The 12,079-nt window shown below is 47.4% G+C and overlaps 1 protein-coding gene across 1 annotated transcript; it reads left to right on the forward strand.

Moving 5' to 3' along the window:
• Positions 1–1,579: 1,579 nt before the first annotated feature.
• Positions 1,580–6,673, forward strand: LOC120764867 (transcription initiation factor TFIID subunit 9-like). The gene is made up of 7 exons (XM_040088985.2): positions 1,580–1,653; positions 1,731–1,812; positions 2,941–3,077; positions 3,192–3,326; positions 3,978–4,059; positions 4,636–4,749; positions 5,217–6,673. The coding sequence occupies exons 2-7, from the start codon at positions 1,755–1,757 to the stop codon at positions 5,375–5,377; spliced, it is 687 nt and encodes a 228-aa protein (XP_039944919.1). The 5' UTR covers positions 1,580–1,653; positions 1,731–1,754; the 3' UTR covers positions 5,378–6,673.
• The last annotated feature ends 5,406 nt before the right edge of the window (positions 6,674–12,079 follow it).

Raw genomic sequence — 12,079 nt, forward strand, 5'->3', positions numbered from 1 at the left:
CCGAGCCGAGCCAAGCCGAAGGAAGAGACGGAGTTCTCAGGTTTAGATTTTTCAAGGTTGCATACTTCGTTTATTGTTTCTTATCTTACAATTTTCTCAGTGCTGCACGAGATGTTCACAGCTGCATGGATTCCTCACGTCTCCCCCCGAGCTGGGCTGTCCTTATCTTTTATACTAATTACTACGTATTTCTTGTTTACTATTTCTTACCAATGTCTATCACTATTACTAAAAAGGTCATCTTTACTTTGACCCAATCCTCACTAACTACTTTGTGCCACGTCAATGCAGCAATGGAGTGAGGGAAGGAGAAGGAGAAGAAGAAGGAGACAACGCCCCAGATTCTCCATCTTGTCCCCATTCACTTCAGTGCTAGGAACCTAAAATTTCTATTTTCTCACCCTGTGATAAGCTAAACTACTATTTCTCACATTCTTGTGGCCTGTAAACCTTCTCTCAGTGTAGGAAGTTTTTCCCATGGACTGAGATCAAAGCCAGTGTCTCTCTGAGCTCTGGGCTGGGGTCCCAGACCCCCCTGCCCAGGTCCCTGACCCTCCAGGGCAACCAAAGGAATGCCCTGGACTCCAACAAAAACCCACATGGAATGTATTTTAAATGGCTTTCAAATCCAGGCAGCTACCACAAAAACCAGCTTTAAAAAGCTTTTAAATTTGTTTCTAAAGTGGAACCTGTCATTTTCAGAACAGTGGGAATACACTGTCATTTTTAGTTAATCCTGGGAATGCTGGCTGTGAAAAATGCCAATCACTCATTTTTAAAATTTTGAAAGTTTAATAGTAAATAAGATGGTTATAAAAATAGAATTAGAGTAAAAAAATTGAACAATTAGAGTTAGGACAATACGAGACAATAAAAAACAAAGTTAGAGACGTCTGGGTGCCTCCCTGAACAAAAAGCTCTGGAGAAGGACCCCCGTTAACAAAGGATTATCTCTTAAAAGCAATAGCCTGTTGAATATTCATACATTTCATAAATGATGCATAAATTCCATTCAAACAAAGAATTGTCTCTGGTTAGTATAACTTTTTTTCCTTTAATCTCTATGGCGTCCACAAGGCTGAGAGAGACAGGAGGAGTTGGTCTCTTCTGATAAGGAAGTAGTAAATTCTTTTTTCTCTGAAAGATTTATGTTTTCCTGTGGTTGGTACATAAAAACTACATTTTAACTACAAAACTACATTTACCATACTATCAAACTATTAATACAACATTACCAATCAATACAACATAATACATATAGTAAATATCTTGCGTAGAGCCATATAATATGCACTTTTCACACTGGCAATTAAAAAAGTGGCTTCAGAGCTGTTAATGAAATAACAAAACATCCCCTCCTGCATCACCACAGGGCAGATGGAGGACATTGGGCTGTCTGCAGCAGGGGGAGGGGGAAAACAGTCACTTGAAGGCAGCAGATTTAGTCTGTGCATCCGTTGGCCTACATGAATATTTATAGTAAAATGAATTTCTGCCCTGCTCGGCCACATCTCCATGACAACCCCACTAGGCTGCGTTTCATAATAACGCCTCCCTCCCGGCCGCCGTAGCCACGCCCCTTGTGTCACGTGACCGCAAACGATGGAGGCGGCCCAGATGGCGTCTCCCAAGAGCGCCCCTAAAAACGCGCAGGTACCGCGGCGTCTGGGGGGGTTAGAACGGGACCGGGGGGCTCGAAGGCCTGAGCGGTGCCTGTGTCCCCCCCGTAGATGATGGCGTAGGTCCTCAAGGACATGGGTATCACCGAGTACGGGCCGTACGTCATCAACCAGATGCTGGAGTTCGCCTACAGTAAGCGGGGGCCGGGCGGGAAGTGCGCGGGGAAACCCCGGGTGGAGCAGGGACGTGCTCTATGAATCCGTGTTTCCATGGGGCCTCCCCTGTCAGACTCAGTGACCGTGGAGACCTTTTCCCGCTGTAATTCTGTGACAAATTAAAAGTAATCACGGAATCACAAATCCCAGGATGGTTTGGGCAGGAGTACCTTCCACTGTTCCAGGTTGCTCCAAGCCGCGTCCAGCCTCGCCTTGGACACTTCCAGGGATCTAGGGGCAGCCGCAGCTTCTCTGGGCACGCTGTACCAGGGCCTGACAGGGAAGAATTGCTTCCCATTTTCCCATCCAACGCTGCCCTCGGGCAGTTTGAGCAGTACCTGGAGGCCACAGAATTTTCAGTGCCAGCAAAGTGAGATCAGGATGGGGATAGGGAGTATTTCATTTAACCTAGTGTCCTGGTTTGGGACAAATTTGGGGGAAAACCCCTGAATAGGATCCCTCTAAGGAAGCAAACCCAAGTGGCCCCTCCCTCCAACCGGTCCGGTAAAAAAAAAACCTCTTTGGAGAAAAGTGGAAAAAACTATTTTACTAAACAAATGAAGTGCATACAAGTATAAAGAATGAATAATATGAAACAATAAAACCTCTCCTTCTGAAGTGAGATGGCAAATTGAGAAAGTCCTTGCCGTGGATGTAGCTCGGCTCTCTCTCAGTCTCTCCTCAGTCCCAGTCCCTCTGGCACTGCTGGAAAATGCCGAGGTCCAGGCCCCGGTGGGCCGCAGGTGCAGCCCCCAGTGCTCCCCTGGGTTTTCAGTCCAGAGCAGGTTTAAACAGTTCCAAGAAAAAGGAAAAAAAACAGTCCAGGGAACTTCTCTGCCCTAGCTAGCTGAAACTAACTAAAAGCAAAAAAAGATCTCTGTCCTGCAGTCTCTCCAAGCCTCCGCCGAACACCCTGTCCGCAGAAGGATGTGGAGGAGTCAGGCAGTTTTCTCAAAACAAACTCCGCGCTTCTCCTTGCTCTTAGAACCAGTCTTAAAGGCACAGGACTCAATATACAGCACAAACAGAACAGACGATTGGGGATACAAGCATCATTAAGTTACCCTAGAACACCTAGCCTCAACCCAGAGCCTGTTTTCCCCAGGATACATGACCACGATCCTGGAGGATGCCAAGATCTACTCGAGCCATGCCAAGAAGTCGAGTGTGGATGCAGATGACGTGCGCCTAGCAATCCAGTGCCAGACTGACCAGTCCTTCACATCCCCCCCACCTCGGGATGTGAGTACAGCTGGGGCTGGGCATCCCAGAGAGGGCTGGCCAGATGGGACATGGGGGTGAGGCTGGGACATGGGGATGAGGGCAGGACACAGGGATGTGCCCGTGTCTCTGCAGTTTCTGCTGGACATTGCCTGGCAGAAGAACCAGACGCCGCTGCCACTGATCAAGCTGTACTCGGGCCCGCGGCTGCTGCCTGACAGGTACTGCCTGACTGCCCCCAACTACCGCCTCAGATCCCTGCAGAAGAAGGTAAGGATTGCTCAGGGATTAGGAGTTCACCCCTGGGGGGTTGGGAGTGGTGTTAAATTGCAGTTTTCCACACCTCTGAAACATGAGGGTGAATATTGCCCTGTGAGCGTCAGCTCAGAGGTTTCCAGGCTGGATTTGCAAATTGTTGTTGGTTGATTTTAAATGGGAATTTTAAAATATGGGAAATTTTAAAATATGGGGAAATTTAAAGTATGGGAATATTGTAGTGTTAAAGAAATACTGCAGAATCCCAGAATCATTGAGGCTGGAAAAGTCCTTTAGGATCATCAAATCCAACCTGTGCCTGATCCCCACCAGAGCACTGAGTGCCATGTCCAGTCATTCCCTGGGCACTGTCAGGGATGGAGACTCCAACACCTCCCTGGGCAGCCCCTTCCAATGCCTGAACACCCCTTCCATGAAGAAATTCCTCCTGATGTCCAGGAAGAACTGCCAGGTTTAATGTCAGGTTGTCAGAGGCACAAGTCAGGCTTTGCTGTAGATATTAAAAAGTATTTTTTACTTCCACCTCAGTTGTTTCTGCTTTAGAGGGAAAAGATTTCCTTTGCTGGGAAGCCCTGAATGCCTCAGTGGGGAAGGGGGGGGACTTTCCTGTTTATTCCAAGTCATTCCCTGGTTCTCTCTCCACAGGTCTCCTCCACAGCAGGCAAGATCACAGTCCCTTGCCTGAGCGTGGGTGCTGTGAGCAGCAGGCCCAGCACTCCCACTTTGGGTAGGAAACAGCTCCACAGGGGATTTCCACCTTTATTTTAGGAAGGAAAAATAAAGAGGAATAATTTAAAGCACTTTTCAGACCCTGAGCGAATGTCAGGGACTGCCTGACCTTATATTGTTTGACAGCATCAGGAAGTTAATTTCATAAATTAATCTTTATTATTACACTAACATTTAAATGTAAATGCATTACAGATGTTCTGTATTTGTGATAAATTCTTTACTTAAGGGACTATTCAAGAACTTTACTTAAATTTAGGGTTGTTTTCCTCAATGTCAGTATGATGCTGAATTAAATAGCACTGGGAAAGATCCATTTTTAAAAGTATCTTAAAATTTAGAGCTGTGCCCTAAAAATTAGTGTGTGTTTATAGTCTGGAATTCTGTAGGGCTGGGGTAAATGTGGGGAAATGAGAAATGTGCAGCTCTGCCTGGAAATCTGACTCCTTATATCTGGTGTCCTTGTGTTCCTGTGCCTTCCCACTGTCTAATAACAGGTTCCACTTGGGAGGGAGTTTTAGGAGTGTTTATGGATTTATTTTGATTTATTTCGGTGGGGTTATGTTGAGTGCAGGTACCCCCTCAGCCCAGACTGTGTCGGTGTCAGCCAAGGTGGGAGCGCCGGTGTCGCTGGCGGGGCAGCGCTTCACTGTCCAGATCCCGTCCTCACAGCCCGCTGGGAAGTCAGGTATTCCTGGGATTCCTGGGCATGGAAACAGGGATAACCACACAGCCACAGGGTGCCTGGGTTGGGAGGGAGAAGCTCATCCAGTCCCACCCCCTGCACTGGGCAGAGACACCTTCCATGCTGCTCCAGGCTGGCCTGGAACACTTCCAGGGATGGGGCAGCCACAGCTGCTCTGGCCAAGCGGGTGTGGGAATTTCTTCCCCTCTCCTCATTCCAGGAACTTCTAGTGTTAATTCCCGTTCCCAGCACAGCAGTGGCAGCCAGAACATAGCCATGCTGGACAGCTCCCTCCCACCCTGGCTCCAGTTTCCCTCTCCCCCTTGTGTCCTCACCTCCCCCAGCATTTCCCCATCCTCCCTCTTGGTTTGAACCCCCCGGAAGGTTCTAGCAATGCAGCGCTTTATGAGCCTGGAATAATGCAGGGATTGCTCCAAGCTTTCAGTGAATCCTTTCCATGATTCCCACAGCCACTCCCACCACTCCCACAGTGCAAAACGTCCTGATCAACCCATCCCTGATTGGCCCCAAGAACATCCTGATCACCACCAACATGGTCCCGCCCGATGCTGCTGACTCCAACCCGCTCAAGAGGAAGCACGAGGACGACGACGACTATGATGCCTTGTGAGGGCTCACAGCCCTTCCCATGGAATTCATGGAGTGCTTCCTGTGGGATTTACATGGACTCCAGAGGGTGGGAATGGGTGGGAAGGCCCTGTTTGGGCCTCAGGAGTATGGAAATAAAGTGGAGAGTGTAACCTGGCCTTGGTGTCTTGTGCAAACACCTGGGGAAGGGGGCAGGGGTTTTCTATATATTTTTAATGTATTTTAATATTAATTTATATATAATTTATATATATACACCTATATATACATATATTGTGTATATATATATATATTTATGTTTCATATATATATATGTGTATATATGTGTGTCCTAGGGTGACTTTATGATGCTTGTATCCCCAATTCTATGTTTTGTTTATGTTGGATATTGTGTTCTGTACCTTTAAGACTGCTTCTGAGAGTGAAGGGGGAAAAGAGACTGCCAAGTTTGTTTACAGAAACCGCTCTCACTCCTCCACATTCTGCTTCTGGACTGTGTTGCCTGCAGCACGGACAGACAGTGGGACAGAGATTGCCTTTGCTTTTAGTTAGTTTTAGCTAGCTGAGGCAGAGGAGTTCCTTGGACTGTTTTGATTTTTTTTTTTTTCCTTTCCTTTTTCTTGGAACTGTTCAAACCTCCTCTGGACTGAAAACCCAGAAGAGCACTGGGAGCTCACACCTGTGGCCCACTGGGGCCTGGGCCTCGGCATTTTCCAGCGCTGGAGGGATTGATAAGAGACTGAGCGAGCTGAGCTACACTCTACTATGGACTTTTTGAATTTGCCATCTCTTCGAACAGTGAGAGGTTTTATTGTTTCATATTATTCTTTTTTTCGTGCTTGTGGATACTTTGCTTGTTAAATAAATAGTTTTTTCCAGTTTTCTCCAAGGAAATCTATTCCCGAACCAGTTGGGGGAGGGGTCACTTGAATTTGCTATTCTGGAGGGACACCATTCAGAGGTTTTCTCCCAAATTTGCCATAAACCAGGAGAGTGTGTTAGATATTTATCATATACACACACACATGTAATTGCCTTGTACACTCAAAACTCACCCAGACACTTCTTTTTTTTAATATATATACATTTGTCTATACACATACATGGTTATTTATATATACATGCATATTTGTGTACACACATATATAAAATTGTATCGGATTATGTAACCTAAAAATGTGTATTCTATTTCATCTGTTGAAAACTGGTTTTTGGGAGATGTTTTATCCTTCTCTTGTAACTCCAGGGAGGAGGGGGTCTGATGCCTTCTGATAATGGCCCAGCCATTAAAACCAAGTAGGGCAGTGTTTCTTATCTCTTTCACCACCCCTCCATCCTCCAGGGGGACATCTTCTGATAATGGGCCATTAGGCCCCACCAATGACATGACACATTCCATCATCCCATTGTGAGATGCTGCACCCAGTGGGGGGGGAGCCAGCTGTTCCCAGCTAGATAAAAACTGGGACTGAAGGACACAAGGTATCCTGTTTTTCCACTGGATTCCCAGAGGAAGATTGGACCCATCTTGTCACCACTAGACTTTCTACAGGACCATCTCTACTCCACAGAACCACATCTGTTACTCCAGGAGGACTTATTTGGACTGCTTCCAGCACCCTGATCACCAGGGTGTCAGGTCGTATCCCTGACTCTGTCAGGGTTTTCCAGGATTTCTGTTTGCTACCTTGCTGGTTTTTTTTGTACTACTACATTTGTATTTTCCTTTTTTTTATATATTCCTAGTAAAGAACTGTTACTCCTATTCCCATATCTTTGCCTGAAATCCCCTAATTGCAAAATTATAATAATTTGGAGGGAAGGGGGTTTTCATTCTCCATTCCAAGGGAGGCTCTAGCTTTCCCTGGCAGACAACTGTCTTTCAAAACCAAGACAAAAATATATAGAAAATAGTGTGTATATATATATAGAGAATACACAGTAGTTAATTATGCATGCACAGAAGCACTTCCTATATAAATTATATTTTATATATCATGCACACATTCTAACATATACAATGACAATCATATGCTATATAATGCAAAGCATATAATTATATATTTTATATAATATATAAATACCTTTTGCATAGAACATCTATATCATATACAAACATAAAATATGTAGAATATAGTGTAAATATATGGAGAATGCACACTAGTGCACAGAAGCACTTTATTATATATATTATATAAGTTATATTTTAATTTTATATGTTATAATGTATACATCTATAATCATATGATTATAAGAACACTGAACAGGTCAGTTGCTTGCCTTTGTGAGTCCCTCAGGAACGAGGGGTGGAGCTTCCTTAGTTGCTGAGTGACTGATTATAAGAGCCCTCTAGGGAATGTGGCGACCCGGGAGTGTGGCGAACAGGAGTGGGCAAACAGGGACATGGCACATCTCTGGGGCGTGACCATGGCAGTTTGTGCAGCAGTTCACACAGGCATGGTTGCAAGTTCTCTTGCTAGTTAGGTGTGCTGTGTGTTGTTTGAAGTGTTTCTGCTGGCTGGTTGGTCTTGAGGTTTCTGTTAATAATGGTTTCAACATGGTCGAAAAATGTGGTTGGTACAAGTGTATGTGACCAAGTAGAACCCTCCAAAACGGATGCGTCTGTACAGATCCATTCCTGCCCGGAGTGTTTGAGCTTATCGGTGGTTTCAGGGGGTGTAGTGGTGTGGGATTTGTTTTTAGTTTTATTGTTATGTGCTGTTAATTTACTGTTCGTTCTATGTACCCCGGTTTATTCCCCCTAATGGTCTTTCCCTGCTTTTCTCCCCTCCAACCGTTATATGTCAATCCCCTACTCCCCTCCTCCTCTGGGGTCTGCCTGTCATCTCAGGGCCTTCTCCTGAAGCTAGAAAGTTCTTCCAAGGGCATCGAGTGATAGGTCAGATCCAGAGGGGGTCCCTCCCCATCAGTTATGTATGGTTTATGAAAATATCATTCATCCGTGTGACCCCTCCCTGGTTATCCCTGATTTGCTCACCCACTGCCTCTTCTCCTTGTACCACCCCAAATAAAAGCTGCTGGCAAGCAGCCTGGGGGTCTCTGCCCAGGCAGTTACCTGGAGGTCAGGAGGGCCCATGCCGGGGCCCCAATAAACTTGTGACTCGCTCAGCAGAGTCCGCCTTTCTATCTCCGCCGTTGTTGCCCTGCAGCACCTGTGCCTGCCGCCGAGGTCGCATGGGAGCCAAGGCCCCACAGAATCGGATTAGCTGGCGCGGCCAGCTGTCCGTACCTTTCCACGCAGCGGTGCCTGAGCTAGCCCGGGCGAGCATGGAGACCACGCAAAAGACACCGCAACAAGGGGGTGTTGCGGAGGAGGCGTGCCTGCGGTGTGAACAGGTGAACAACCTCCTTTCACTGGTGGCCGAACTTAGGGAGGAAGTTGAAAGATTAAGGAGTATCAGGGAAAGTGAAAGGGAACTAGACTGGTGGAGTTCAGCCCTTCCATCTTTGAGGGAGGCCCATCAAGATTCAGTGGACTCATTTGCCTCCCACTCCCAGGCAATAGAAGGCCACCTAGTAGATGAAGGGGAGTGGAATTGGGTCCCTGCTCAGGGAGGTAATAATAAAAACTCCTCCCGACCCCCATCCCCTGGCCAGGTGCCACTTCAGAATAGGTATGAGGCCCTGGGTCTAGAGAGCCAGCCAGAGGATTTAGATGATTTAGAGGGAAATTATCTGCCCAGTGAGCCTCCCAATTATGATTCATCTGTAAGATGGATCTCCACCTCTAACATCAAGAAGAAAAGAAGGGTAATCGTAGCAGGTGACTCCCTTCTGAGGGGAACAGAGGGCCCCATATGTCGCCTGGACCCATCCCACAGGGAAGTCTGCTGCCTCCCTGGGGCCTGGGTATGAAATATCACTGGGAGACTTCCTGGGCTGATTCAGCCCTCTGATTATTACCCAGTTCTGATACTCCAGGCTGGCAGTGATGAGATTGAAAAGAGGAGTGTCAAGGCTATTAAAAGGGACTTTAGGGCACTGGGTCAAGTAGTTGATAAGACAGGGGTCCAGGAAGTATTCTGCTCAGTCCCTTTGGTGGCAGAGAAAAATAATAAAATAAATAGGAGAACTCACATCATTAACAAGTGGCTTAAGGATTGGTGTCATCGACAAAATTTCAGATTCTCTGATCATGGGGCAACTTTTATGGCACCTGCTCTGTTGGAACCAAATGGGATACATCTCTCTGTTAATGGCAGAAGGTTCTTAGCTCATGAATTGGCAGACCTCTTTGAGAGGGCTTTAAACTAGGTTTGAAGGGGGAAGGATGTTGTTGTGCATTCTTTGGGTTTATATTGTATTTCATTTTTATATTGGGCTTTGTAATGGTTTCTTCTGTACCACCCTCTTCCCCTGGTAAAACTATACTTCCCTCTAGCCACCCCCCGGCTCTCGCTAGCTCAGTTATTCAGGGGTTTTAGGGAAATATATTTCCAGAGAGACAGAATAAAGATTTCAAAAGAGTGGCTCTCACCCCCAGCTTCCATCCAAGCTTTATTCTCGATGTGATGTTCCAGGAGGCCAAGGAGAGAGCGAGTGAACCAGGAAGAAACAGGGGTATATCTAGTTTTGGGCCAATGTGGTGGTGCGAGAATTGTTTTATTAGGTTTTTATAAGAAGTTTATGTTATGGTTCATTTCACTGTATCCCCAATTCTGTAACCCTTTTGTGTTTTCTGTTTAATAAGGTGTTTTGTGTCAGTCCTCCCACCCCTCACCTGAATTGGAATATCCCCTCTGCCCCCCCCCCCCCCCCCCCCCCCCCCCCCCCGGCTCTCTGGGGCAGCCTATCACTCCAGGAGCCCTCCCAAGATTGAGCAATCACAGGGAGAGGGCTTCAGGTGATAGGTAGCCTAGGGGGAATTCCTTTGGCTCTGGATTTTAGTGGTCCGAGGCTTGGGGGTGGGCACACCTTGTTACCCCCTTGTCCTAGGGTAACTTTATGATGCCCGTATCCCCAGTCGTCTGTTCTGTTTGTGCTGTATATTGAGTCCTGTGCCTTTAAGACTGGTTCTAAGAGCAAGGAGAAGCGCGGAGTTTGTTTTGAGAAAACTGCCCGACTCCTCCACATTCTTCTCCGGACGGGGTGTTTGGCGGAGGCTTGGAGAGACTGCAGGACAGAGATTTTTTTTCTTTGCTTTTAGTTAGTTTCAGCTAGCTAGGGCAGAGAAGGATCCTGGACTGTTTTTTTTCCTTTTTCTTGGAACTGTTTAAACCTGCTCTGGACTGAAAACCCAGGGGAGCACTGGGGGCTGCACCTGCGGCCCACCGGGGCCTGGACCTCGGCATTTTTCAGCAGCACCGGAGGGACTGGGACTGAGGAGACGCTGAGAGAGAGAGCTGAGCTACACCCACGGCAAGGACTTTCTCAGTTTGCCATCTCACTTCAGAAGGAGAGGTTTTATTGTTTCATACTATTCATTCTTTATACTTGTATGCACTTCATTTGTTTAGTAAAATAGTTTTTTCCACTTTTCTCCAAAGAGGGTTTTGGTTTTTTTTTCCGGACCGGTTGGAGGGAGGGGCCACGTGGGTTTGCTTCCTTGGAGGGATCCTAGGGTTTTCTCCCAAATTTGTCCCAAACCAGGACACCCCTGAATCCCCTGATTTGTTGTCTTGTTGTAACCTCCCTTGAACCCCTCCCCCGCTTATAAGGTGGAGGAGGGAGATTCAAACTCTCTCTGTTCTGCTCTCTGTTCTCGCTTGATGCAGTGTCCGTCCTCGCGCTTGCCAGCGCGGCCGCAGGCCAGCTCAGTTTATGCACTGCAGCAACGTGGATGGGTCGGGGCAGCAAGCTGGGCGAGCCACCTCCTCCCCGTGGGTTCTCAATTCCCCCCACGCAGGCGACGAGCGGATCGATGGAGAACGCAACCGCGGCGGCCGAAGAAAGGGCGACTCCTCTAGGCAGGGTATAACGGTGTTTATTGCAGGGAGGGGAGCACGGAGCTTGGCACTCTCTGACCCCCTGCCCAGAAGAGCCCCGGGAGCAGGTGTGCACGAGCTTAAAAACAGGGGAGGGGACCAGGGTGGCGACAACCGGTCAGCCAATTACAATAATGAGGGGTATAAACCTAATAACTGGGGGCCAACCAAAAAACGAAGAGACGGATTGCCAGGGCCCCAGCCTATCACTCGACCCCCTCCCTGGAGCTTTCTAGAATCCAGGGAAGGGTCCTGGGATGACAGACAGGGCGCCCAAGGGGAGAGAGAGGAGATTGACAATTAGGTATAAAAGGGGGAAGAGATGACTGACATATAACGGACTTTCTCTAACTCCGGGCAGACAGGTTACAACCAATACTAAAAACAGGGGGGTACAAGGAACAAACCATTACAGAAAACTCAATATAAATTACATTAAATAGATAAAACAAACGCACACCACCACACTCGCTCGCTGGTCTCTCTGGCCTGAGGTTTGGACCGGCTGCAGACTTCCCACAACTGGGCCTGAATAAACATCTTTTAACCTGCAAAGCTGAGAGCCAGCCTTTTCTTCTACTGCCGTTGCTGTCACAACACTACTTGGTCCAGCTGCTGCTGGGAAGCCGAACCAGCAGGTAAAAATAACCTGCGTGCCTATCCGAACTGGGAACTTCTGTGGCTGTGCTGACCAGAACTAGCTGGAGGTCAGCTCCCACCTGGTGCAGGGACAGAACCAGCCACAGGCCAAGGAAAGATATTGGCCCTGAGCCAATAGG

The sequence above is a fragment of the Hirundo rustica genome, chromosome W (assembly GCF_015227805.2).
Source record: "Hirundo rustica isolate bHirRus1 chromosome W, bHirRus1.pri.v3, whole genome shotgun sequence".
In the NCBI taxonomy this organism is placed as follows: domain Eukaryota; kingdom Metazoa; phylum Chordata; class Aves; order Passeriformes; family Hirundinidae; genus Hirundo; species Hirundo rustica.

Excerpts from the sequence above, each read along its gene's own strand:
- LOC120764867 (XM_040088985.2), top strand. The coding sequence starts at position 1,755 with ATGGGTATCACCGAGTACGGGCCGTACGTCATCAACCAGATGCTGGAG. Across the intron at positions 3,078-3,191 it reads CATCCCCCCCACCTCGGGAT|TTTCTGCTGGACATTGCCTG; the intron begins GTGAGTACAGCT and ends GTGTCTCTGCAG. Across the intron at positions 3,327-3,977 it reads TCAGATCCCTGCAGAAGAAG|GTCTCCTCCACAGCAGGCAA; the intron begins GTAAGGATTGCT and ends CTCTCTCCACAG.